Consider the following 27,954-nt stretch of genomic DNA (forward strand, 5'->3'; position numbering starts at 1 on the left):
AGCTTAAATGCGCAATCTTTGTACACAATCCTATAAAACCACACTGGGAATCAACTGTCGACTTCCATGCAATTATTTCTGCATCTCTTCTTGTTCTTAAAACCCAACTAAAAAACCCGCTGTCTCCACTACTCTAACAATGGAGACAAGCTGGAATAGTTCCTAGAAGCTTTCAAAACCATAAATGAGAACCTCCTTGTTTTTGTTCAGCACCTACATCATAAATTACTCACAGAAAAAAATATTTTTTGTATTGTTTAGATTTGGAGGAGATGAATGTTGACTGACTGATTGTAGGGTATAACCACATGATGCTGATCATGGGAGAAGCCAACTCTATGTGTGCATAGTAGGGATGCAACGGTATACGGTATAATGGCAAACTTCTTGGTACATCCTGTTCAATACGTACACGCGAACCGCAGTACTACAATTTGCTTTTCATTTTCATTTAATTTTCAAAATGTGCTTTTTGGGCTGCAGACTGCACCCACAGTATACATTCGGATCCACATAACATCTCTGGAGCCTCTCGGGACTTCCCTGGAGCCTATCAGCGCTCTGTATGCAAATAGGAGCTGGAGAGAGGGGAAACCAAATTCTCTGAACTTCAACAATGGCGAATGCTAGCTAGACAGAAAAAAAGCCACTTTGAAGTGGCACCGCTGTCTTTCAACACTGCTGTTTGGAAACATTTTGGATTTAGCGTTTTATATGATGACGAGAGTATGAAGACCGTAAACAGTAGTACAGTACAAAGTACAGTCTGCAAGCATTGCTTTGCCAATGTTGGCTAGTTGAAAGGAAACGGCTGAAGAGGTGTCATGTTGACTGTCTTATAGGAGGCTCTGACATACCAACACCAACACTTTTATTGTCTAACATCAGTCCTCCAACAAGATAAACAAGAATGGAAAAATGTGTGGCCTTATTTTTGTGTGCATGTATTGCAGATTTATGTTTTTCAAGGAGAGGAGCGATGGGCCCCATGTGTTCTGAAGAGAAGAATGTGGTCATACGAGTTTGCGCCTGTAACAACATTTTTGTTTCTGCCTTCATCTTTAGTGGTAAGGTGATCCGCAGTAAATTGCCAACATAAAACTTAATGTGAAGTAACACCGCGGGCATTTATGTATGTGTCCTTGTACCATCTCTCTCGTACAGGGATCACCTCAAGAGAAGTTTATCAGATGGACACTTGCAGGACATATTTAAAAATACACTAATACTCAGTGCTGTAGCCTGTACACATGCACACATGGTAAAACGTCTTTCCACAAAACACTTTTTGCCCCTTCTACAGTCCTTTGAGTCAAGTTAATAACTGCTCTACTTCAGATCAACAGGGATTCAGAAAGTACACCCTGTCTACATCCTAAAATAAGAATGTAATCAAGTCTGATTCACCCCCAGCTGCTTTCAGGCAGTCACAGCACACCAAGACATAAGAGAGTCCAATTATACCTCCAACTCCACATGAATCACTGTACTGAAGTCATCAGAAGTAGATGAATATATACAGGTCACGCAAAGGTTCTTTGGAGACCAGGAGACTCTTGACAGGGGTGGAACCAGGACCTTAAAATATTAAGGGTAAAAGTGCATGGATGTAACATTTTCATTTACTCCCTAGTGTCCACCCCCACTGGTCTGAAGAGGCCTTTTGCAGTTCCAAAGAGCTTTAAAGACTATTCATTCCACTCCCTTACCCTTCTTGGTTGTACTTAGATGTATACACATGCCACACCCCGCAGCGTCCCGTCATAATGCAACTATGTTTAGGCAGTGCATTGGTATAATCACCTCAATGTCCACAGTACACCTAAGAAAGTCTGGATGAAAGACAAATGGCTTGATTCTTCCTGGCTGGGTATTTTATCTCTAGCAGCAAATAGAATGTCAAATGAAAATGTGGTGCCATTTTTCATCACTGCATTAGTATCTGTAATTAATTTCAAGTTTCATGCCATGGAGATATCAATGTTCTGTCATATGTGTTATGTCGCTAGCAAGCTTTCCTGAAAAGGCGTAGCCATCAAGACAACGTATTCATCCAACAATGGACTTGGGACTGGTTCACCGGTGGAAGAGGGCAGGATTGCAATTTCCACAAAAAAAATGGTATCATCATTGTATTATTTTAATGTGCATTAGCCCTGCCTGCGTAATAATCATACCAGCGGGTAGTGCAAACCTATTGTTCTTCCTGCGGTAATCAGCAACAGCAACAGCAGTGTGTGTGTGTGTCTCCTTAAATTTCAGAATGTAATGCCAGGAAAAGCTGGATTTAGGCATCAGGCTGAGGTTGGCAGTGGTTCTGTGAATTATCTCAAACAAATCCAGGCTGCAGTAAGTGAGAGGAAGGTTACAAGGCTTTTTAGACCCAGCTCAGATTCTTTGCCGTCATCAGATTCACAAGGATTGAGATGTCATCCTTTGCTGATGGTATAGATGCTCAGGTTCGGGGCTCAGGTGCTCTTAACCTTGTCGCCTGCGACCTTTACATCGATCATATTATACAGCCATGGGTCTGCCCAACAAGGTATTTAAGTAAGAATTTGCTTGCAATAAGATTGTTGTTAACAATTCCACATTTTCATTTAGCAATAGACTATAACTCCCAAAACACTTAATCTGTAAATACAGATTCTCAGGCTGACTTAAAATAGAAAGATTTGTCCAAGTTAGAATATCCTGAGGGAACCTGACCTGAATGATAAAAATCTGTTTTAAGAACAGTAATTAACAAATAATAAACAAATTGGTTAGAGACCATCAAGAGTGCATCTGAATTGCACTATAATGTAATGTTCCTAAAAACAACACAAATGTATGTTTTTCAATATCAACATTAAGTTAACACACATCAAAACATTTGATGAGAATAATTATAAAATCATAACCAAAATCATACTTAAAAAATATCCTGTAGATAAGGCTGATATGATGACCCATCACTCAATCAATTTCTCTGAGACCTTTATCTAAAAAGCTCCTTTAAATCTCAAGCAACTGACAGTAGTGGGAGGTCTGATGTATTTTTATCAGTGTAGAGGCTCCCTTGCCATCACACCTGTGACCTCCATGTGTCTGGCACCCAGCTCTCCCGGCTGTGCGACAGGGACACAGCATAAGCGGTGTGTAAAGGGAGATTAATCACTTTCTTTTTAACTTTACACATCAGATGTTTGTAAATGACTAATGTTTAGTCATACATCAATTGTGGAACACAATGGTATTCATTAAAACAAATATATTGATTCATTCTTGTACATCATTACTGGGACATGTATGGATCCCTGCTTCCTCAAACACAATAACATGACAAGCATTTCTGCAAAGATAATTTCATTTTTCAAGTACCTAAGGGTTTTTCTTGAAGAAGTAATGTCACCTGAGAGACATTAAGGTCTAAGAATAGAGCTGATGAAAATGATCTTTATGTTCAACACATGGTGCTGGAGAACCCTCTCCCAGGTGGTCTACACATATCTGGTAATGACATGGTGCTGGTGTGTCACACGAAAAACTCCTGAACTGAGCTGTAGGCGGAGAATTGGTGCATCAGCCCTGAAAAGAGCTCAGTATAGGGTAGGGTAAAGCAACCATGAGGCAGGTGAAGCAGCCTCTACCTGTCTGTCTCTCTGCATCAGACCTGTCTCACTCTCCTGGCACTTCTGCTCCTCTAGTTTCTCCTTCTTCCATCTGTCTGTTGCTATGTGTCACCTGTAAGTCATTCTGTCCTCCTACACACACACACACACGCACACACACACTCTCTCTTCCTCTCTCCATCTTCTAGTCCTGTGTCCCTCTGTAGATTCACTCTTGCTCCCTTTCTCTCACTGCCTGTCTCCAGCTGGCTGCTGCAGTTGTTGAAATATTTATGGCATGAAACAGGATTCCCAGGCCAACTCCAGTGCGCATCATTCATGCAGCCCCCCATTTCCCTCTCTCTCTCTCTCTCACACACACACACACACTCTCTCTGAACCAGTGTAGCGTAATGAACACATAGGTATTTATAAACACCATCCAGCAGCCGTGCTGACCAGTGTCTAGCCCCCAAATCGGAAAAGGGTTTTCAGGATGTCAGATAGCATCAGAAGACATCAACAGAGCTGGATAAGAGGTGTTTGACCCTCTCTAGGTCGTTCTGCTGTAATATTAAAGGGATGCAGATTGGTCTTATGTTTTGCTGTACAAACTAAGATGTTCTCCCTCCAAGCCAGTTCTTGCGTACCCAAAACTATGATGAGTACCAGCGGCTCCCCTGACGGCAGCTGAACCAGAAGCAGATGGGCTTTCCCTGGTCTGGCGTTGGTCTAAGCTGTGATCCAGCTAAGCTAGCAAGTGGGGCGAGAAAAGCCTGGAGGCTTTCTTTTGTTTTTGGTCCCCTCATGGCTTCATCATAACCTGAAGCTTTGCCTGGCCACCTGTTACTCTGTGAGGAAGAGACTGCTGCTGATGCCTGTGTGTCACAGACAGAGAAGTGTGTGTGTGTGAGAAAGTGTGTGAGATAGAGAGGGGGAGGTGTTAATGATTAATCATAGGAGAGACGGGTTTACACATCTTTAGGGAAAGGACCCAGATGGCTGTGGCCATGATGGGACAGGAATTGGACAGGCAGCAGCAGCAGGAGGAGAAAGAGGAATGATGATGTGCCTGAACAACAACCTGGTGTGGTTCTCTGGATAAGAAGCTGCTCAAGATCTCAAGTGATCTAGGAGCTGGAACAGATGTGAAAGTTGTGCTTTCTGTAATGAAAACAGGGCTGATGTGTAGAACTGCTGGCTCCAACTCCAGCAACGGAGGCTGGATCTAAAGGTGCCTTGTTTCACTTGCAGTATACAATTGAAGCGAGTACACCCTTGTACAATAGCACTTAAATGTTGTAGAATCGCAGTATTTGCATTACTTGGAGTTGAACAGAAGGGTTTTTGCTCCAATGTAACCTTAAAAACGGAATGTTTACATTTACTATATTAAAAAAAAAATACAGGCTCCACATTAGGAATTCAGTACAACAAAAAGCAGCAACCTTTCATTATTGAGATTCAGATATTTCATTTTTTTTCCCATGCTTGGTATGTCTACCTTTATTTCCGATGACTGATTCAATCCTCCTTGGCATGGAGGATACCCGTGTTGCCAGTGGCAGAACTTAAGATTTATACATGGTGTGGCAAAAGATACTTTAGGGGGTCCATAGACCTTGAAAGGAAAAGGTGTGTAACCCTGACCTGGCTTCTAAGGAGCATGAATGAATCCTATGATCGCTGATTTGAGGTAGAAGTGATACTTCTCTAGAATTCTTTAACATGCTATGAATAGCCTCTCTCTGCCTCAGGAGTGCAGCTCTTAACTTCTTTTTCACATGCACAAGAACAGACATGAATCAAAAACTAACATTATGAAGTGAGGCCTAATCTGACAAAATCATATTGTTTCCAGCTGAAGCTAAAATTCTGAACAGGGCAGATATCTGTCCAAAGTATTTGTTTTTGATTGCTCATAATCTACTTGTGAATTTAGAAATAATGCAATTATTGAAAGGTGATACTATTTTGAAACCATTTGACATTTAAGTGATATTGCACAGGGGTGTACTCACTTGTTATATACTGTATGCGTGGCCCCCATAGATGCAGGAGAAGCATAATGAAGAAAACTATTCCTAAATCTGGCTAAGAATCTAAGCCTCATTCTCCAACTCAGACCTCTCTCATCAGTCCAACTGTATATAGCTCAGATTATTTCAATGGAAGGTAGACTCTTTTAACCAGGAAGAGCCCAGATTCCTCTGTGTGGGCTTGGAACTCATTGGGGAGCATGACATGGCATCTACCAGGAACACACATTCCCATTCTACCTACACACAGTGGTACAGACATCCCCACATGAAAGGCTGGAAATGCAGCTACCAGCAACAAAGAGGAAAACGGACCAGGCACAACAACTCCTTGCCGTAGCAGAAAGAAGATGGCCAAGGATACTGGAAGAATTGAGGAGTACAAGAGGTTGGAAGGCAGGAAGAGTTCAACCAGGCAGAAGGCAGTAGGCAGTAGCAGGAGGATCAGTCATTGTAGTAGCAAGTACCTTGGTGACCGCTGTAGTAGCAAGTACCACTCACCTTACTATTCACAAAACGAACTAGATCAATTGTAACAAACATGAACCTTGGTTTTTGAACTTGGTCTGGGTGTGAAAACGCCCTAAAGCTGCATTGCTTCGGTTATATAAAGTCAGTCACTAAAGTCAAGCATAAAATATCAGTAGGCAATCTTCATTGCATGTCAGACACAACTAGTCTTTCCCTCTTGCCACTACCTCAGGAGGAAATGTTTGCTTGTCTTTTAGACCTCATTATTTATTGACGAGGTTGCAGAATATTATGTAAACAGCTTATGGAATCATTATGAAGGTCTTTCTTCAGGCTGCAGGCTAAATTTAGTACTGTGTGATGGTGTGTGGACTAGTCTTTCGTACTTTGGAACTGACATTAGGATTGGCAGCAGCAGGCCGTGACAGTAGCCCGTCCTCGATAGGGCAGTGAGTATTTACAGCAGATTGAGCTGCAGCGGGTGTTCACCAGCTTGTGAGCTAATAGGCCATTGACTACAGAGCCTCTGTAATGCAGATCACAAATCAATGAGTGGAGTGGTTCATCGGTTCTCCGTTAGAGAAGTGTCCCATTGATCTGAGTGAGGGGCAGTGGAGAACGTTAGCTCTGACAGAGAAGAAGTGGCTCTGTGTTCCAGCAAACCCTGGTCAACCCAACTTCACTTTCTCTCCAAAGGTTTCACACCTCTCCTCCCATCACTGACATCCTTCCCATCCCATGAAAACCAGGAAGTATTGCATGGCCTCCGATTTAAAGGCGCAGTCCTTGATTCTAATCCCGTACACTTTGTCATAATCAAAAAATTGCTCTTCACGCACCTCTAGCTGTCCATTCAGTGTTTGCGCTTAAAAAAACCTCAGATGTTTGTACACAGTCCAAGATCTGTACATGGGAACCAAATATAATGACTTGGACCGAGCCATAAACAATCCCAGTCCATCGACACACATGCTTCAGGAGCACAGAAGGGATGGATATAGTTTGATTGGCTGTTGAGCTAAACTATCAACAACCTTTTGTAAAACTGAATCTTCAACATGTGCTGTCTAAACTAGGGATGCACCGATCCGATATTTGTATCGGTATCGGTACCGATATTGACGACATTTCTAGATCGGGTATCGGTGAAAATGTGCCGATTTTTTTTTATATTTATACTTGAATCCTATTCCTACTACCTTGCTGCTTTGATAATTCAATTTACCTCACGGGATTAATACAAGTTTATCTATCTATCTGTCTATTGGCTGATCTATTCAGTGTAATTCTATGCTGTGCGCTGTGAGTGACGTCATACAAAAGCAACACGCCGTGCAGAGCTCAGTGTTCACTAAATGGAGCGAGCGAAAGGATCTGCTATCTGGAGCTATTTATTATTTTATTATTTATTTTGTTTTACATTGTATTTTGAATCCCTAATTGCACTGACTGAACCAGTCACACTATATTTATATGATTAAGATTGTTTTACTGGTGTAAAATGATTAAATAAATTAGTAATTCAGTACATTTATATCTGTTTATTTGTTTTTTTTTTACATAGGAAAGAAATGTTTAAGTCAAGTCTCATGATCCCAGATCTCCCCCAATGAAACTTACAGTTTGTTACCATCATTTCGCTTTTTTTTTTTATATCGGTATGGGATCGGTATCGGCCGATACTAAACCTCAGATATCGGTATCGGTATCGGAGGTGAAAAAAGCGGATCGGTGCATCCCTAGTCTAAACAAGCATAGCCGACTTACCTCTGCTTATCTTACATAAACCAACATGTTTGTCAGTAAATGTCAAGTTCTGGCTGACCACGTTCTTTAACCTTTGTGATGAAAATGTCCTAGGTATTTCTAAGTGTCTGCACAAAAGGACAATCATGCACTATTACATTTTCATTAAAAAACATGTGTACATTAAAAGAATGAGCAGCATGCAATTAAAACAATAGAAATGCCTAAAAAATTGAAAAGTTCTTACCCAATTTGATTTCACTTCCAAATTGAGCCTATTAAGCAGGAAGATGTTTCCAAGTGCTCACAAAAGCGGTTGGAATTAATGAATAAGGCACTGTAGTTATACTGTTCCAGCTGTCTGATATCGGATCATAACAGTCTAGTGTTTTACAACGCTGAGTCCCAAAGTAGCCGCCAACTACATATAGTTTGTTTCCCGATGCCACTGCATGACAGCTCATTCTTTTCGAGGTCATGTCACCAACACGAGTCCACTCGGTGGTCTCACAGTCAAACCGGTAGGCAGAAGCAGCCGTAAACTCTGTGTCCCCTCCCATGATGAAGATCTGACTGCCCAGGACAGCTGCTGCAGTGTAGCGCCAAGGTTGTGGGCACTCGGCTGCAATCGACCAGCGGTTCTCCACAGGGTCGTAGCACTGCACCTTGGATGCCTTGTCCCGGTGAATTGTTGTACCACCAAAGACAAACAGCTTTATCTTAGCACTGACCACAGCAGCATTACTGACACCATCCCTGAGGGGAGCCATCATGGTCCACTTGTTGGAGAGAGGGTCGTACCGCTCTACTTGTTTTAATGAAACAGAGGGAGAGGCGGGGAACACACCAGCAATGGCTGTATGGCCCCCGACCACATACAAGGAATTCTCCAACTCTGCAGAGCCATGGCCAAACCGTGCGATTAGCATGGGTGCCCCCTTCGACCATTCCTCATGGACAGTGTCATAGATCCACACATCCTTTGACACCCCGTTCTCTGAACCCCTCCCTCCCGTCACATAGACCTTGCAGCCAATGGCACAGGCACTGAACTCTTTCCTTGGACTTGGCAGGTCAGACTTTGGGATGATCTCCTTGGCTTTGTGGTCCACCTGGTAGATTTTGTCACACATGAAAGTCTGTCCCCCAAGGATTAGAAGGGTATGTCCAGCCTTCCTGGGCCTGGCGCAGGGGCTGGTTACAACTCCGTCGTTCTGCAAGATCCTCTTCTTGCATTGCATAGCCTCATCCACTATCTGCTGGCTCCTTTTGTCTGACATAACAAGCTCTTCGCATGCAACTGCCTCAATCAGGAATTCAGAGGGCAGCAGTGCTAGGCGAATGCCCCTTAGCAGATCTGGCAGGTAGTCCCTTCGAATCTCCAGGTCATAACGCACCCAGAGCATCACAGCATTGAACACAATCTGCTCGTCCTCAATCTCCAACTCATCACTAAGGATCAGGTCAAGCAGCTTGTCTTTGCAAAGACTGTAGAAGTCCTCAGTGTCTCTGACAGTCTCAAAGTGGACCAGGCACATCCTCCAAGATAGCTCGTAAAGGCGCTTACACTGGTGGGCATCTGACAGGAGCATCATGCCCAAGCAGTTGGACGAGTGCAGATTCTTCTCGAGGAATTCCGCTGCTGCATCCCTGATATCGTGGAACTGCAGCATGTCTCCTGCCTCCAGAAGAGACTCAGCATTCTCCTCGTTAATGATAATGCGGGATGAGTAAGCAAAGTCCAGGAGAAGCTCCAGCACCTCGGGGTGCACGCTATCATGGAAGTTTACTTCACTGTCGACACTCTCTCGCAACCCCCCACTGAACATGGCCTCAAAGTAGCGGCTGCAAGCAGCCAGCACTGCCCTGTGACAGGGGAAGGAGCGGTCCCCAGCCCATAGTGTCACATCTGTGAACATGCACTGTTTTCGTAGCGTGTTCAGGTGTGTTAGCACACTGTCAGGATGCGATGGTTTGTGGAACAGCGATATGTTCATCGAGCCTGTGCTGGTCCGGGACTTGCGGTTTTCATGAACGCTGACTGACATTTTCTCCGACGCCTCCAGCGAATCACTTGTCCCAATCTCACGAACTGCAGAGAAATGCAAAAGACACATGCATGAAAGCCTCAATAATGATTCATGCAATCACATTACTTAACACACTTTAGACTATATAAAAACTTAACTGTTGTGATTAATGCATTTCACTGCCCTGTATAAAGATCCTTTGGCCTCAGTTAATTTCACCACTAAAAGAGTTTCACCACTAATAGATAATCATTCTATTTTACCTTCAGATATATGAAGTGCATTTATCTGTTTGACTTAAATCAATCAATAATCTCAACCAAGATCAGCATTTTAGCTGTAGGCTATAGGCTTTTGCCCCCCATTTAATTTCATTCCAGAACTTTGGATTGCAGTTCTTTCTGTGCTTTCTTTTATTAATGTTTCAGCAACCTAGAGCCCAAGGTCATTTACAAGCATATAACGTTCAAACATTTTTAACTGCAGTTGAGTAAGACCCTGAATTTGCATCACTCTTGCTGCTTTGATGTTATTTGATGAGAGGGTCCCTGTGGACTGGACATCTTATGGATGCAGTGGTTAAGAAAAAACAATAAAGAAATGGAAGGACTTTGAACAGCCAACTCTCCCCTGGCCTGTGACATATCATACTGTCTGTAAGGAAGTGCTGACATGCATATGTGCTCTCTTTAATTCCCAAGGCAACAGTCACAGAGGGGAACTAGAGAGTGTGGGGAATGCAGGTAGGTGCATACGGATGAGGGAAACTGAAAGGGGGTGCAGGGCACAGGCAAAATGGAGGGTAAGTTGTGATGCACTTCTGTAATAAGCAGCTAGTGTGGTTCAACATTGCCGCTAACATTAGTCCCACAGTAATAGGTTGTGGGCAAGACATGTAGTCATTTTTTTTCCAGTCACGTGCAGATCAACTCTGCCAAGAACCTCCAGCGAGGGGTTTACCTTAGGTAGAGGCTATTTTTGTTGAACCATACTAGCAGCTTTATGGGGTCAATAGGGCTACAGGCATTTTGTCTGTCACTTACAGCGACAGAAGCTGCTGACCCAGCCACAGGCACTCAGCGTGAGGATCTGAGGGGGGGTCTGCATTGGCTCCCAAAAGATACCACTTCAACGGGTCACGCTGACAACACTGTCCCTCTGTGGGCAGGCCAAGAGATGAAGGACAGAAGGAGAAAGAATCAAGAAATAAAACAACATAGAGCGATGTAAACCTGTACCCTAGGGAGAAAGGAAAGATACATCTTCTGCTTTCTCTGTCTTCAGGGTTCCTGTTTTTTGCAATCAAATTAATGTCTTTTCTCCCTATCCAAACGGTACAAAGAGTAATTCAGTGTTCTGAATCCGCTGTTTTATTTAAAGGGGCACTGCTACAGAGTTCCACAGCCATCGCAACACCATCACCTATGGCAACTGTCACTCAGTCAAGGTGCTGAATCACTGCCAGTGAACAGGCTACTTAACTTGCCCGTGCATTCATAAGGATGTGAAAGAGGCACCGCTTCATTGTAATGCCACAGAGAAGCCACGGTACAAAAGTCTCTTTTTCTGCTGAGTATTCTTCCCCAGTAAACACTGCCACTCTCCTGACTAATAGCCTTCCTGGGGTCTTTTCAGGTGGTGTGTTGGTATTCCTGTGCTTCTCAGCTTTCCAAACCAAGGCAGGGACTTTGGGTGGGGGCTTGCTATAACTCAGGGGAAGGCAGACACTGGCAAGTTCTCTCTCTGTGTTTGTTGACTGAGAGAGGCTTCCCAGCTGGCATGCAGTCTGTCAGTGGTTAAAACACCCATCCATCCAAATGGGTACTGGCCCGGCAGACTGCTAGCGAAGACAAGGGGAAGTTGTGCTGTTATCAGGATATGATGAGAGTGGTTTAGGCAAGAAAACATTGCATCAGCCTCTGACCCAAGGTGGCAGAGTGTGGCTAAATGGCACTTATTAAACGTGAACAATTAAACGTAAGGTTCATTTTGCTAAGAGGTAAAAGCAAGTATCTATGAAAATGCTACAGCTTTGAGGCCATGTTCAGAAATGTATCATTTTGTTGTTCAGTTAAATGAAAAGGAATGCCTTTGATTGACATACTGAAAGTGTGAATACAGCAGCAACAAGACTATAAAAAAATCTGTCTCTCGACTCATCTCCCCATATATCACACACTTCAAAGGGGTCTACCTGTTGCACATTATGTTTCCTTATGCACATCAAATTTGCAAATCCAACCAACTTAAGCCACAGGTTTAGTTTTCTGAAGCAGTCTAAACTCAGTGGGAGGATTAGGAAACTAGTGTGCATTTTGCGTCACCTCAGAACTGTAAGCGACATGCACTGTATGCAATGCGAGACCAATGACAAATGGTCCAAGACTTCTAGAGGAATTGTCTTTCAACATTCCACCTGAAACTGACACAAACTTGTAAAATCTATGGTGGAATCTGAGAGAAGTCCATCAAACTTGCATAGTCATGATCACTTCATACGGACAGAAGACTATAATGATGTTAATTTCTTTGCAGATTGAACCAAATTTCAGTTTTCACGGCAGCTCACATAGGATTACTGTCACAAATTTAGATTAGGGCTGTGCGATTTTTGCTCTTCTCATCTGCAATGTAACCTAATATCTACTGTGTAGTTGTTCTCTGGCCTAAAAAAAAAAGTGACAATTCCCTCTTAAATTCAATAACATCACCCCAGTCCAGCATTTGTTTCATTTTAATTAAAAGCATCATACTGGCACATCATGAGCGTGAATGCCAGTTTTGCACATACGGTACATGGACATTAAGAAGCTGCCATCAAAGCAGCTATTCAAACTCATTATAATGAAAATCATGCCAAATCCCCATTATAAAGTGTTTCCTTCAGTAATAAGGCTTGACTTATCTATCATATTAAATAAATCATCTTTCAGCATATTGTGATAGAGACATTTGTTGGCAATAAAAGAATGTATACTTGATAAAAGTAAAAACCAAGATCTTTCATCTTTAGCTTTGCATTTCTGGTGTAATTGAGAGAAGTAGTCCAATCGAAATATTGGCCTGATGTTAAAATGATCAGGATTGATTAGCCTAACTATCTAATCAGACTAAATGTGCTGACCATTTATATAATAGATGCAAGTTGTTACCGAATAATGGTTCAGGGTAAAGGACGGTCCAATTCTACACATATGACCGAACTGCTTTGAGAAAAGGACAGATTCATCATCATCAGTACAAAAATGCACACATACCACTGACTAAGTGTCTGCCAGTCAAATATTGACCTGTGGCTCAGCCAGAGACAAGATGCGTCATGGAGCTTGACAAACTACTTTATTTTCTTTAAATGTCTTATGGTCTAATATGAAGGTCTCACATTTCACCATATATCTTCAAAGAAACTATACCAAAATGAATGTAACAGAAAAGGAAACGCACACACTAAAACATCTAATAAGCAATGCACCAGGCACTGCGTGAGTCTAACAGGAATCCGTACACGACCAGGTCTAGCAACATGAAACAATGGTTCCCACACCTCAGGATGGTACCCTAGCCTCGTATGGAGTCACTCGGATACATGACTCGCATCTGCATGACAACCAGGTGAATACGAAGCCATGAGCACAAAGCATTACAAGAATGTGTATGATAACAGGCAGTAAGGTACTGGCGGTAATATAATGGCACAGACTGAGAATAATGTGTATCATTACCGCTATAGGCTTCAATCAAATACACCAACAACATAATCAACGTCACTCCTTCGCAGTATGTGTAGGCATGCATGATAGTTTACCTCACGGGTGCAACTTGGAAGCTAGTGACGGAACAGACCTGCTTTAAGTAGCCTATATTACTATCAATAAAGTATGGCCTGGACGAGGAAAACATCTTGTTAATAGTGGTCGGTTCTCAAGTTTACCGCTTAGATAAGCGCTACATCTAAACGGCTGCCGGCTACCGTAAGACAAGGGCTTGTAACTTTTGTTAGCACCCGGACTAGCTAGCCAACACTCCACAAAACCATTCAAATTATGGCTAGGCTTGCTTATTTACTTGCTAACATTTAAGTCAAAATCAGATAAAGCTTCACAAACACCTAAACTAACGTCATACTTACACAACAATACAATTACAGCGATATCCCCACGCCATCAAGCTTCGGTTCGAGTGAGTGTTTCATTATTTTTATCCATCTAGGCAACGTCTCCCAGCCTTTTCGACGCTACTTTGTTCGCGTTTGAGCCTTCAGTGGAAAGAATGTGACTGGAGTGTTCAATATCCAAAAGCGGGGTACTGGTTTTGGAGGCTGATTGACGTGATTTCTCCCAATCTTTTCCACCAGTTGTATAGCTATATGCATACGTCCAATAGTGGTCGACTATTACAAAAATGGGCGCGTTTTTCACAGTCAAGTCAACCAATCCGTTTCATGACTGGGTGGGTTTCCGAATAAGCAATGAGGGCGCAACAAAACAATAGAGAAGCAGGCTACTGGCTTGATGAAGGTAGTCACCAGCGACAAGATTGCGATATTCTTGTCATATTTATGCTACATAATATTTCAAGTGTAGGCCATATATCCCGTTTATCACGACGAAACTGATTGACAATAGTTGGTCATCATAATAATTATAATAATGATACAAAATAACTTAAACAAATGATGCTGGTTCAACCATGTGTTTTCGGCGTTTGGGTTTGCAAATCCAGCTGTGGTGTCTACAAGAAACACTTTAATACTCAATAGTAGTGCAGTAGAAGTAAACAATAGTTCACCACTCGCTGCTTGCAGGCTTATAGGTCCCCCTAGTGGGGTATATATTGTACTGCATATTAGACATCTTGGCCGTTTCACAATCGTTGAAGCAGTTTGTTTAAAAAGGCTCAACATTAAACCTTTTTTATTTTTCATTTAATATTCATCTGTTGGACAACAACACTTCGTTCATGGCAATTGGCCGTGGCTCACTGAAAAAAAATCATTTCATGTTGATAATTTGGGGAAATGAATTTAAAAAATGGGATTTTCACATTGTCTGTCTATATGAGTAAATATTCCATCATAAACATTTAAAAACTGAAACATTCGTAATAGGCCTACACAGTATATACCGAGAGAAATGTCTAAGACAGAGTGTGCGTAATAGAGGTTTTGCACTGAATAACCATGACAGCTTTCAACAATTATTTTAATCTCATTTAAAAGCTGCTGGTATTGTTGAACATTTGTAATTTGTTTTTGAATACATGTTGATTCAGTAGATTCAGGTTCACTGTTAAACACGTGAGTTGGCGTGGACATTTTAGTAGCCGTGTGTCCGAAGACAACAAGGATAAAAAGGATGTGTTTTAAATACTTTATTAGTACACTTTGTTTGCATTACAATGCATTTAAAGGAAAGAAAAGTGGAAGAAGGAAAGAAAAATGGAAGAAGAAAGGAAAGAAGAATGGAAGAAGGAAAGAAGAGTGAAAGATGGAAAGAAGAGTGGAAGAAGGAAAAAAGAAAGGAAAAAAAGAGTGGAAAAAGGAAAGAACAGTGGAAGAAGGAAAGAAGAGTAGAAGAAGGAAAAAAGAAAAGAAAGAAGGGTGAAGGAGGAAAGAAGAAAGGAAAGAAGAGTGGAAGAAGGAAAGAAGAAAAGAAAGAACGGTGAAAGAAGGAAAGAAGAAAGGAAAGAAGAGTGGAAGAAGGAGAGAAGAAAGGAAAAAAGAGTGGAAGAAGGAAAGAAGAGTGGAAGAAGGAAAAAAGAAAAGAAAGAAGGGTGAAAGAAGGAAATAAGAAAGGAAAGAAGAGTGGAAGAAGGAAAAATGAGTGGAAGAAGGAAAGAACAAAGGAAAGAAGAGTGAACAAGATTGGCTCTGGATAAAGACAGTAAAGAATGGAAGTTGTACCTTAATATTCCTAGTTATACAGATGAATGGAGAGGGACAGAGAAAAGAGGAGCCTTGGAACTTTGGCGCAGGTGTCAGTGAAGCACAGGTGCAAGCCAGTTTAATAACCCTATGATGTCATAATGGCCCGATGTAAGTCACTGGGAACATTTATATTCGTTTTTCTTTAATATCCTAAAATGTATAAAGTTTAGAAAAGTGAAAAATACATAGCATAAGTGTCCCTTACGCGAGACCTACGCGACAAAGTTTGAACGAAGTTTCTAAGTTAAGCGGTTCGAGCTGAATTAATCGCAGAAAAAGGTAAGCGGAATAAGAAGAAGCCTAGGAATAACAATACAGGGCATTTCATGCACTGTAATAAGAAGAAGAAGCCTAGGAATAACAATACAGGGCATTTCATGCACTGTAATTACCTACTCAGTGAGAGTAAGAAGTTGGTGAAAACTGGCCTTATACTGTGACTTTACAGACTTTGGGCACTAATACAGACACCGATTAGTTATGGTTTAATGGCTTTAACATTTGTTCCCTAAAGTTAAGTGTTACCCACATTTCTTCTGATTTAACTTTTTAGTAACAAAATAAAAAAGACTGTGTCGGTGTAAAAGTGTACATTTTAGTGGAGTAAAAGTGAAAACTGACAGAAATGCAAAAGCACCGATACTCCCCAAAAATAATCAAGTACTGTAACAAAGTAGTATTCCTTTGTGTCATTACACCACTGAATATTTCCACTCTTGATCAAGTCCTGTCTAATCAACCGTTTCATTTGACCGCCACCCCTGACAGGTAAGAGTCATTGTGTGTGTAGGGGAGTTATAGGTTACACACACACACACACACACACACAGTGTGTAACCTATAACTCCCCTACACACACAATGACTCTTACCTGTCAGGGGTGTCTGTGTGTGTGTGTGTGTGTGTGTAACCTATAACTCCCCTACACACACAATGATGACTGGGTACAGTAATGCGCAATGAGATAGACACAGACACCTAGCCTAAGAACACAAAGGCGTACTTTCCTCATACGGAATCTAATGAAATCTCTAAGCCACATTCTACAACCACGGTATTGTAACGTACCATGCCCTGGTTTCCTGAGACTTCAATGTCTCAGTCAGGTTCAGTACACACAACCACAATCATGGGGAAGACTGCTGACTCACTTGACAGTTGTCATGATGACACTCATTGTCACCATCCATGAGGAGGGTGTAGGTGAAACCCGGGTTGTTACATTAGTTTAATTAAATCAGTCTCATAAAATGTAATAATCATTCAATTTAGTATTTAATATTCTATAATTAAATTACTAAAATAATGGGAAGCTCTAGTTGTACCACTACGCTACAGTCTAAGCATGGTATCACAATACTATCGTACTACAATTTCCTCCTTGGACAAAGCTGATGCCTCCAGTTTAGCAGTAGCTGATTTTAAAAATATCAGTGGGAAACCTGAAAACTCTACATTCCTTGTAGCTTACGCCATTTTTTAGAGATGTATAAGAAACAGTTTATTTTTTTATTTTTACAGAAAACAAACAATGTTTGAGTTTTCTTTTCACTTTAAATTCCAAATCTAAATTCTAACATTTAATTCTATTGGGAAAAAACATAGATAGGGTCCTACAGTATGATAATAATGTTTGAAGCAGAAGTCCAAGAAAAAAACATGTGCTCTTTTTTTATTGCAATGTTTTTCTATCCTTACTGATATAAAATTATTAAGTCCCAAATTCCTAAACATTTCCTCAAAGCCACAAGGTCGTATTATGATAGAAATACGAAGTGGACAAACAAGAAAAAATATTCCATGCATGCATCTAGATTTATTTGATTATAGTTGTTGCTTATGCTATGAAAGGATAATGACAGGGAAAGGCAAAGTGCTGATGCACAACCCAAAGCTATTCAGAGGGGACAAACCCAAGACCTCAGGAAGAAATTATAATAAGGTAGGGGGTCAAGGTAGAAAATATTTACAGAGAATTTACTGTATATTTTCACCCTTTGTGAGATTGCGTTTAATTCAGGACAAGCAGAAATTCAAAACAGAAAAAGTCTCCACAGTTTAAGCACACATTGATTCCCAAATATTGCATCTGCCACCATTTGTCTGTGGACCCTCATTATTGACTTAGCGGTAGAAGATCAGAACAGCAGCTTCAGTTATCTCTCTGGATGCACTCCATCCCAAATTTCTTCCATAACCACTCCAGTCAAAGCTTGCAAAGTCACCACACTGGCGGGGAGCAGATTCAGGGAAGTGTCCCCCACCACCAATGCAATACTGTAAGAAAAAAGGAAGGATATGAAATGCATACATTTGATAATGTTATACATTCTGGACATGCCTTAGACTAAAACTATCATGTATTACATATAAAAATGTGTTTCAGCACCAGAACGGATCTCTCCTAGATGTGGACATCACATCATAAAGTGTTGTAGTGTCTCGTCATGTACTATGAAATGACACTACAGACTAAAACAGATTCAATTAAGTAATGAGGTTCTGTTTTAAAAAAATGAAATCTCTTGGTATGATTAAAAGAGTCCATAGACAGATAACAGTGTCTTCTGTGATAATACTTTCCCATATCAACACAACTAAAATATATACAAAGGTAAATTAAATGTAAATGTTAAATATACTACTCCATAGAAACATTACAATTTAGTACATTTCTTTGGAAAACCACTACAATATTCTGATATCATGGTGATAAGAATATTATTCTACAATGTCGAATTTGATATTCATTTTCAATGTGGGGATTTCACGAAGAAGAAAGTACATCTTAAAATATACAGTACAATGTGTAGTTTTTCACTGGCATTTACTGGTGAAGTTGCTGAATTGCAACAAGCTGAATACCCTTCCCTTTACAAGCGTTTGCTACTACCTATGACCGCGGTCAAATGCCATAAAACGAGTCCTATCGAGCTAGTGTTTCTCTATTCTAGGCTAATGAAGAAACATAGCGGACTCCGTGGAAGAGGTTGCTTCCTGTAGATACAAAGGGCTCAAAAACAAAAACCCAATGAATCATAGGTACAGATAATCATACACTAATTATGAATACTATTGACATTTCTACTTATAGATGACACTAAAACCTACACACTTGTCCTTTAAAAACTATTGACCAAAGCTAACATTATCCAGATATTATTAGAATTCTGTTGTGGTCATCTTACGTGTTCAGTGTTGCACCCAGTGGGTCTGACTCCAGAACACATGGCCATGGCAGCTCTCTCATGGTTGAACACTCTGAAGGTGACGAAGCCCGGAACAAATTCGTCTGTAAAAGAAAAACAAATTAACAACTCGATTCAGTGTGTATACGTCCATTTTAGTGTTTCTTCTATCATTACATGGGTACATAGATTTTATATTTACTTTGGAGGAATTGTTGGAGGAACATTACACAGTAATTAATATTAGTAAGTGTAGTTTGTCATTGGGCATTTGAATCACTTGCTATAACAAAATACTTTAGATCATTATACTTCTAGAACGTGGGCCGTAGAAGTGTTTTGTGGTATGAGCGTTTCCAATGTCATACACCACAGGAGTAGATGGTCCATTGTTGGTCTGGCACGCTCCAGCATTATACCTCACTGGGTAGCGCTAAAATCATACAGGATGAAAGAGACTTTAAGTGAAATACTTGTGTGTGACTAATTGTGTGTCTGTTATCATCTTTGATGTTCCATGTACCTTGAAGAGCTGGTTGAGGTTTCCTCCATTGAGTGATAGAAACTTTGTCACTGTGTGGTATCGTAGGATGGAAGCAAAGGTCCAGCGTTTTAGGGGAACGTTGTTAGGTACATGCCAAACAGACACATCTTCCCCTACAATATCATAATAGCCAGGATTCTGTGGAAGAGAAGAGAGAACCTCATATTCAATCTCCATTCCAAGCATTCTGTCCAATCAAGGTATACATGCATACATACAGTATATGCATCCCCCACTCAGTTATTCAGTAAGTAGTAAGTGAGATTTGACCTTGTAGTCATCAGAGGTTGCACCCTCTGGAGTCCCAAAGGTGTTCATATTGGTCCATGTCCCCTCTCCATCAGGGAGGTTGGGATTGCTTCCCTGCTCGCTTGACCACCGGTCCCCCACAGTGCATTTCCCATATAGGTTATTCTCATGCACACTGGCTACCAGTGTCCATCCACCACCAGCTGTGGTCATGTCACAGTAGGTCTGGTACACTTGCCCATTGGAGGTAGTGAGGAAATACAGACCATCTGAAATTAAATCATGCATGATCAATGAGAAAACGGATTGAATACATTTTTAGTTGAGGTATCACATGTTGTTTAACAAGTCCTTTAAGTTGTCTGAACAAATAGGCTCACCGTCATGGGTACCGTATTTCTGTTGAATTTCTTTGCAGCTACGTCCAACAAAACTTAACCTGTCCTGAAGTTTTTTCAGTTCGTTATTGCCATAGGAAGCATCCTCTGTAGAAATCAGAAACAAATATGACCCTTGACCATTCAAATTTTGAAAAAATAATTCACATGATTAACACAATCAGTCACTTCATTGTAAGCATGACCATTGAAGACTTTTTCTGTTGATTAATATTATATATATTTATGTAAAAACATGATACATCAGCATTGAACTGGGAACATACCCTGGCTTAATCATACAATCAGTCTCATTTCTTTATCAAAGCCATTTTTATGGCTTCTGGAAAGCTTACCTGGTTGACCCCGGATGGGCTGTGAAGACAGTGCAAGCCATGTCAGCAGGAGAATACCTTGTAACATGTTTGACTGAAAGAAGTGGTCTTAGACGCAATCAAATTGTTACTGCAGTACTGCTGTTTGTAGAGAGCAAAATTATGACTGGGTTTATTCTAACCAGAGAGCAGAATATATAGTGCCTTGGTGATCCAGTTTGTTTGCTTTTAGAAAGACATCATCTGTTCTTGAGGAAGAGGGAAACTACTTGCCCCTATAAGACAGGGTGCCCAGTACCGTTGTTTTGATTTCTAAACGCCAAGAAAAATGTATTTCCTCTTCCTTGTTTCGTGTCAATTTTCTCATTCTTATCCAACGTCTTTCTTTTCCATTATATTGCCACAGTAAGGGATAGTAGTTCTTTCACAAACTTTACTCCAAATGGGGGAAACAGTGTTTTTCAAGGGAAATCTGAGTTTTCTTCAAAATAATAATCAATGAATGCATTAGACAGCTAATTCAATAGTTATTTTTCATCCAAAACAAACGCTCTACTACTGCTCCTGTTTGACTGATGTTACCTTTATTTAATAACCTCACAGGAGATGAAGTGAAGTCAAATCATAACATTTTATAAAATGTTAAGTGATACAAAGTAAACTAAAAAAATAATGTTTTTGTGTTTCTTATAGGCTGATACTAAGTAGTCTTGGCGGTAAAGTTTAGTGCTGTGGTACAGCCCAAAGGTTAATCACACAGACTGACCGTATGGGGCAAGGCCTTGTGTCATCAATGGTCTTTAGAATCAGCTGCAGCGGTAGAAGTGGGGATTTGTGGTAAGACTTGTACATTTTCTCAGGGCACACACATTCTCAGGGCACTAGGTAGTCTAGGGAGAAAAGTATCAGGAAATTCGGGTGTTATCGCATAGTCCCATGAAAATGTATACAATTGACCTGTCGCTAAGCGCCGCCCTTAGAACGCAGATGAACCAATGATATTCCAGCCTGAACTGGACTCGGACATCAGCACCGATAACTCCATTGAAAACAACAGGGAGGAGACCCTTTTCAATAATTTAATGATCGATTGATGTTGCTTATGAAAAAAAAAAAACATGGTCAAACGATGTGCTTGGGGTACATGTAACACCGACAGTAGGTATCCCGATAGGCTGCAGAATGGGGTATATTTCATCCCTTTTCCCCAAGCCACAACGGGACAAAAACAAGTGTGTAATTGTGGTAATGTAGTTTCAACATAAATGGCCAAACGATGTGCATGGGGTAGATACAACACTGATACGGGTTATCGTGAGAAGATAGGCAATGGGGTATATTGTAGGCCTATCTCATTTCCTAAACAAGACCGGTCCAAAATATCTCCGGTGGATTAAGCTGTGTGACAGACCACTCAGTGAACGCTACGTTCATTAGCTTTCTGCCATACTCTTGTTAGAATTTCCCTTTGCTAAAGCAATCAACTAAGCCTACATGATAAAAGGCATAGGCCTACTCATTATTCACAGTAGGCTACCTGCTTACTTTCACCACTGATGTTGTGCTAGGCTTAGGCAAGTTATCTATGGTTCAAATTAGCTAACGTCAATTATTCAATAGCTGCGCTAGCGTAACTTTGTCAGTTCTGGGACAGTTTATTAAAAATCGGCCATTCTATTAAACAAACGATAGGTTTAATAATGGATTAACATGACAACGTGAACGAAACACACGCATGCAGGTAATTAACAAGGTTACTTTAACAAGCTAGACAGTTAGGACCAAAGCCTATGGTTAGGACACTGTCCTGTCAGGGGCAGGTTCCTGCTAGTTAATAAACGTAGGTGTAGGCTACGGTGCCTTCCAGATTAGTTAAATTAACTGACTGTGAATTCATTGTATCTTCCCCATGCGGTGCATGAACAATGCTGGTATTGGATGTATTTGCAATCGCGATGACCGTGAGTTGAGGCTTCTCCCTCTTGCATTGAGCTCTGTAAATTCTCGCCTCAAATTTAAGCTTGTTATCCACCATATCGAGTTTTAAATTTTATACATATCCCTCCATTGCATAATTAAGTCCCTTTTGAAGGCTTCTAGGCGAAATCAGGTCCTTTTGTCTCCAAAAGTTGTCTAGAGCCTCTTGGGATATAGTTTTGTCACTGATAGCTGCCATTGTAAACTCTAGTCAGCTCTGATAAAGTGTCCGATTTAGCAACTGTCACAATGGGGGGCGGGGCTTAGCGATAGGTCAATTTGCTACTGAACATCAGCCTTAATGTCCTCTTTCCTTCTGCTACTGGTACCAGTCTGTGACATGCCAGACCACATTCCCCAATCCCCACATTCATTCTCACTGAGCTGAGGTAAAACGTCTCGGTTACTTACGTAACCTCGGTTCCTTTAGTCGGAACCGTAGACAGTACAGATGGGATAGTACAGATGGGACGTGACATCGTCACGGATCCAATTCGAATACACTATTCATTCACGCCGGAAGGCTGAAATATGTCAATCATCTCCTGAGCCCGCCCCCTCAGGAGCGCATATAAAAGGCAGCGCTTGACATATGATCACCCTCTTGGACAATTTTGAGCGTAACATAAGAACACACCCACTCCAAGAAGAATGGACACTGTACACGCAAACTTTGTACTGTCTACGTGTACAAAAGGCTGCTCTCCCAGCTGCATCCAGCAGTGCACCCTGCGGTGTAGGCCACTCACGGGACCTCGTGGGGGTCGTAAACTGTGGAATTTCACACCCCACAAGACAGTTTCAAGGGGACAGTTTCTAGACTCCCCCTGAGGCATGCCTGGACATGCCGCTCAGCCCCTCTCTGGGCTATATAAGCCCGCCCTTCTCTCTGGCCATTTTGTTGGTCAAGAAGCTGGAGAGAGGAGCAGCAAGGATTTGTGGGAGCAGAGCTGGAGTTTGTTGGACATTTCATTTGCGATCATTCACTTGCCGTGCGTCATTTAAGAAGTGAGTGTTTGCTATATGTGTCGTTCATGTCATTTTATATAGTATCTGTTAATTACATTTATCAGTTCATCTGTAGCATTTGTATTCCAGTTGTTATGGAATGTTCACCGTTACACGGCACGGTTAAGGGACAGATCCGCATTTCATTCATAGTAACATTCATATTGTATATATATCATATTCATTCTTGTTGTACATAATTGCTAATGTTTGTATATATTTGTTATATATCATTTCCATAGAAACCACGGATCATTGTCTCATTCAGTTCACGGATTCATGCGTGTTAGAAGTCCTTTACACGGATAATTCCAGCATTCATTCATATCTTCACTGTGTGTTGGCAATAAACCTTTTCATCATTGGACTTTGGCATTCTGCTGTTCTTACCGGACAGCCTGTGGCGATTGTAACTCATCATTACCAGCAATACAGTCCTTTCAAGGGGATTCAACAACAACCCCCTATTTTATACTACGGTTCCGACTAAAGGAACCGAGGTTACGTAAGTAACCGAGACGTTCCTTGTCGTAGTAACCTACGACAGTACAGATGGGACTGTATCCCTTCACGCGTGAAAAATACAGTGTCAATCAGCCTTGACCAGCTCCTCGTATTTCTGACCTCCCAAGAGGCACACAGGGCAGCTGGTGGTTAACGGTTCATCTGCGTTTGACCATAAAAGCTAATGAACACATAGTATATATTTTAATAACCATTCCATGTAGACTACAACGATTTCCAATCGTATGTCTACACGATATCCCCATATACCGGAATGTCAGCATTTAACCATGAAAAAGGACTGACACCCGTTCATATTTAAGAAACCATTCACAGGCTCTGGGGGGCTATTGAATTTTCAGCGTGCAAGACTCCCTGCAAGAAGGAGGGGGTCGACACATCTAACATATAGAATCTTGTGAAGGTGTGGCGAGAATTCCAACTCGCAGCCTTACATATGTCCTCAACTGAGACGCCTTTCAACAAGGCCCAGGAGGAAGCTACTCCCCGAGTGGAGTGCGCACGCAACTTCACTGGGGGCTCTAAGGATAAACTCTTATAAGACAAAACGATAGCGTCCACTATCCAACGGGAAAGGCTCGGTTTTGAAAGAGGTCTGCCCCTTGCCTGTGCGCCAAAGCAGACAAACAGCTGGTCAGTTTTTCTGAAAGCACTCGTGCGCTCCGTATAACATCGGAGAGCGCGCACCGGGCATAGTTTATTCAGGCGCTCCTCATCCGCTGAAGCGAAAGGAGGAGGCGAAAACACTGCCAATTCAATTACTTGGTTGCGAAAAGGAGTCGAAACCACCTTTGGTGTGTAGGCAGCATTAGGTCGCATAACCACTTTATCACCAGCGATCGCGAACTGAAGGCAAGATGCGCTGACTGACAGAGCGCGCAAATCGCCCACGCGCTTGGCTGACACAAGAGCCAGTAAAAGCGCAGTTTTAAAAGAGACAAATTTCGTGTCTACCTCCTCAAGGGGCTCGAACGGAGGCCCTGTAAGAGCGCGTAAAACCACCAGTAGATCCCATGAGGGCACCAAGTGCCTATCAGGCACTCTGAGACGCCTAACGCCAGCCATAAAGCGTGACGTTAAAGGGTGATTACCTGGGGTTTTACCATTGATGCCTGCATGACAGGCTGAAATAGCCGCCAGGTAAACTTTGAGAGTGGAAGCAGCCTTTCCCTCGTCAAATAAATGCTGCAGGAATTCTAAAATGACGCTCAAAGCGCAGTTGATGGAGTCGTACTGACGCGCGACACACCATTGATCAAACCTGCGCCACTTCAGCGTATAGAGGGACCGTGTCGACAGAGCCCGAGCACTCTGTATCGTGGACACCACTGCATCAGACAGACCCGAAGCTATGAGCCTGCTCCTTTCAGGTGCCAGGCACTGAGCCGCCACAGCTCCGGTCGTGGATGCCATATCGTGCCGTGCGCCTGCGTCAGGAGATCCCTCCGTAGAGGTAGCACCCAGGGAGGCCGCACTGACATCCTGTAGAGATCTGCGCACCATGGTCGATTGGGCCAATGGGGAGCTACTAATATTAATTCTCTGCCCTCGTCCATTATCCTGCTCAGCACCTGCTGAAGGAGAGGGATTGGGGGAAAAGCGTAAAGACGCCTGTTCGGCCATTGGTGGCCCAGCGCGTCCACACCTAATGGGGGGTTGTCTCCACCCAGCGAGAACCAGAGAGGGCAGCAGGTGTTTTCCCTGTTGGCAAACAGGTCCACCTGAGCCCTGTGAAAACGCAGCCAGATCTGTTCGATCACTTGAGGGTGCAGACACCAGTCTGCCGCCCGTGGATTGCCCCTCGACAACAAGTCCGCGCCCCAGTTGAGGTGGCCCGGAACATGAACTGCTCTGAGGGAACTGATGCGAGTTGCCGCCCACATGAGCAGGCGGGTTGCCAGGTGATGCAGAGTCGGCGACCGAACACCCCCTTGGCGATTAATATAGGCGATCGCTGACGTGTTGTCTGTCCTGACTAGTACGTGCTGACCGTTTAACATGGGCAGAAAGTGCTGCAGCGCCAGGAAAATCGTCTTGAGTTCTAAGACATTTATGTGTGACTCGGCCTCCGTCGCAGACCAGAGGCCGTTCACTGATTTCCCCTTGCAGATCGCTCCCCACCCTGTCGTGGAAGCGTCTGTGGTTATCACTAAGCGACGTGTAACTATGCCCATCGGCGCTGCCGCCGTGAGGAAGTGTGGCGTTCTCCAGATCGCCAGTGCTTTCAGGCACCTGGCATCTACTGTCACTCTCTCGTAACTGTTCCTGGCGGAACTGAGTTTCAGAGAGAGGTACCACGATTGGAAGGGCCGTGCGTGTAGCATTCCGAGAGGTAACGCTATAGCGGCCGAAGCCATAATCCCCATTAGTCTTTGGCAAAGAAGGGATGAAACTTTCTTTTTCAGTTTGAACTGACTCACACACAACCTGATTGCCTCTATTCTTCCCTGAGATAAACCAACCGTCATAGAGGTGGAGTTTAAATCCATGCCTAGGAAGAGAGCGGATTGACTGGGAATTAAGACGCTTTTGTCTCTGTTCACCACGAAGCCCAGACGATGTAGGTGCAACACCACTAGATGGCACTCCTGCAACGCCGCTTCTTTTGACTTTGAGCAAATGAGCCAGTCGTCTAAGTAATTGTGAATACGCAAGCCTTGTCTTCGCAAAGGGGCGATGGCTGCTTCTACGCATTTCGTGAATACCCTTGGTGCCAGAGCTAGACCGAAAGGCAGCGCGCAGAAATGATATGCCTTCCCTCCGAACGCAAACCTCAGAAACTGTCTGTGTCTGGGGTGAATCGGGATATGGAAGTATGCGTCTTTTAGATCGATGGAGGTGAACCAATCTCCTGATCTTATGTACTGAATTAAGACGAGGGGTCAGCATTCTGAATTTCATCGTCATGAGAGCTTTGTTCAGAATACGGAGGTCTAAGATCGGTCGATGTTTTCCGTCCTTTTTTGGAACTAGAAAATAGCGACTGAAAAACCCCCTGTTCTCGTCTCCGAGCGGAACAGACTGAATAGCTCCTTTTCTCAGGAGGGAGTCTATTTCCTCCTGTAGGAAGACCGCTTGATGCCGTGGCACTATCGTTTGAACTACGCCCCTGAACCTTGGGGGGGGGGGCGGGCAAACTGGAGCGTATAACCCACTGAAATGGTTTTTAGAACCCAGGGTGACACTGCGCATGCGCGCCAGCTCTCCACACAACCGTGCAGGTTGGGCCGAGAGAGAAACAATAGTTCGAGCACTAACTCGCTCGTATTCAATCTGATTAAGTCTAGATCTGTGCCCGCTCCGACTGAGGAGGGGGACGAGATCTGGGGTTGCCCCCTCAGTTTGAATAAAAAATGTGTGATGTGCAGTGGGGACACTGCGGGGGGAGTTACAAAAGCATGTCGAAGCGCTGTGCCTAAAGGGACAGTTGGGACAGTGATATTTTGTGTTGGTGTAACATGACAAACCGTTGTTGGCATGAGTTTTGCATGCGAGTATCGGGCCAATTTCCCTGGTGGTGAGGACTCCACCTCTCCCCCTCTCCTCTTCTTCAGCCTTGGATCAGGAGGCTGGAGAGAATCCGCAACCTTTCCCACGCTTGGCAGCCTTCTGGTGTGGGGCGTGGGGTGCGCTCTGCGTCTGGCGCGGAGCGGGCTGATGCGAGTCGGGCTGCTCCGGGAGACGGAAGGGGTGTCTGTGCCATCCACGGCGAGCCTGCACCTTAGCTGGCGGAGGCGCTGGTGAGCGGAAGCCGCTGCGCTTGGACCCCGTGGCTGGTGTCGCCTGATCAGAAGAGCGTTGGTCAGAGGTAGAGTGTGGCATCCAGGCTCGGAAAGCCTCGCTGCTCTTCTTTTCTGCCTCAAACTGGGCGGCCATCGTTTCCACGGACTCACCGAAGATCCCGTCGGTGGTGAGTGGCGGGTCTAGGAGAGGAGCCTTTTCTTTG

General features: G+C 42.9%; 2 protein-coding genes across 2 annotated transcripts in view; both read right to left on the bottom strand.

Annotated features, from left to right (window-relative positions):
* enc2 (ectodermal-neural cortex 2) overlaps positions 1–14,127 on the bottom strand; it is a 19,915-nt gene extending 5,788 nt beyond the window's left edge. The window contains exons 1-2 of the mRNA XM_080841964.1: positions 14,009–14,127; positions 8,097–9,941 (exon numbers count right to left, since the gene is read on the bottom strand). Of these exons, the coding sequence (XP_080698090.1) occupies positions 8,128–9,897 (1,770 nt within the window). The 5' untranslated portion in view covers positions 9,898–9,941; positions 14,009–14,127 and the 3' untranslated portion in view covers positions 8,097–8,127. The remainder of the gene's footprint in view (positions 1–8,096; positions 9,942–14,008) is intronic.
* A 3,802-nt stretch (positions 14,128–17,929) lies between these two features.
* LOC308368293 (intelectin-like) lies at positions 17,930–20,586 on the bottom strand (the record flags this gene model as incomplete). Its single annotated transcript, XM_080842439.1, has 7 exons — positions 17,930–18,082; positions 18,994–19,097; positions 19,306–19,426; positions 19,517–19,675; positions 19,808–20,055; positions 20,167–20,271; positions 20,520–20,586. The coding sequence occupies 7 exons, from the start codon at positions 20,584–20,586 to the stop codon at positions 17,930–17,932; spliced, it is 957 nt and encodes a 318-aa protein (XP_080698565.1).
* Positions 20,587–27,954: the final 7,368 nt, after the last annotated feature.

The sequence above is a fragment of the Sprattus sprattus genome (genome assembly GCF_963457725.1).
Source record: "Sprattus sprattus genome assembly, chromosome: 7".
In the NCBI taxonomy this organism is placed as follows: Eukaryota; Metazoa; Chordata; class Actinopteri; order Clupeiformes; family Clupeidae; genus Sprattus; species Sprattus sprattus.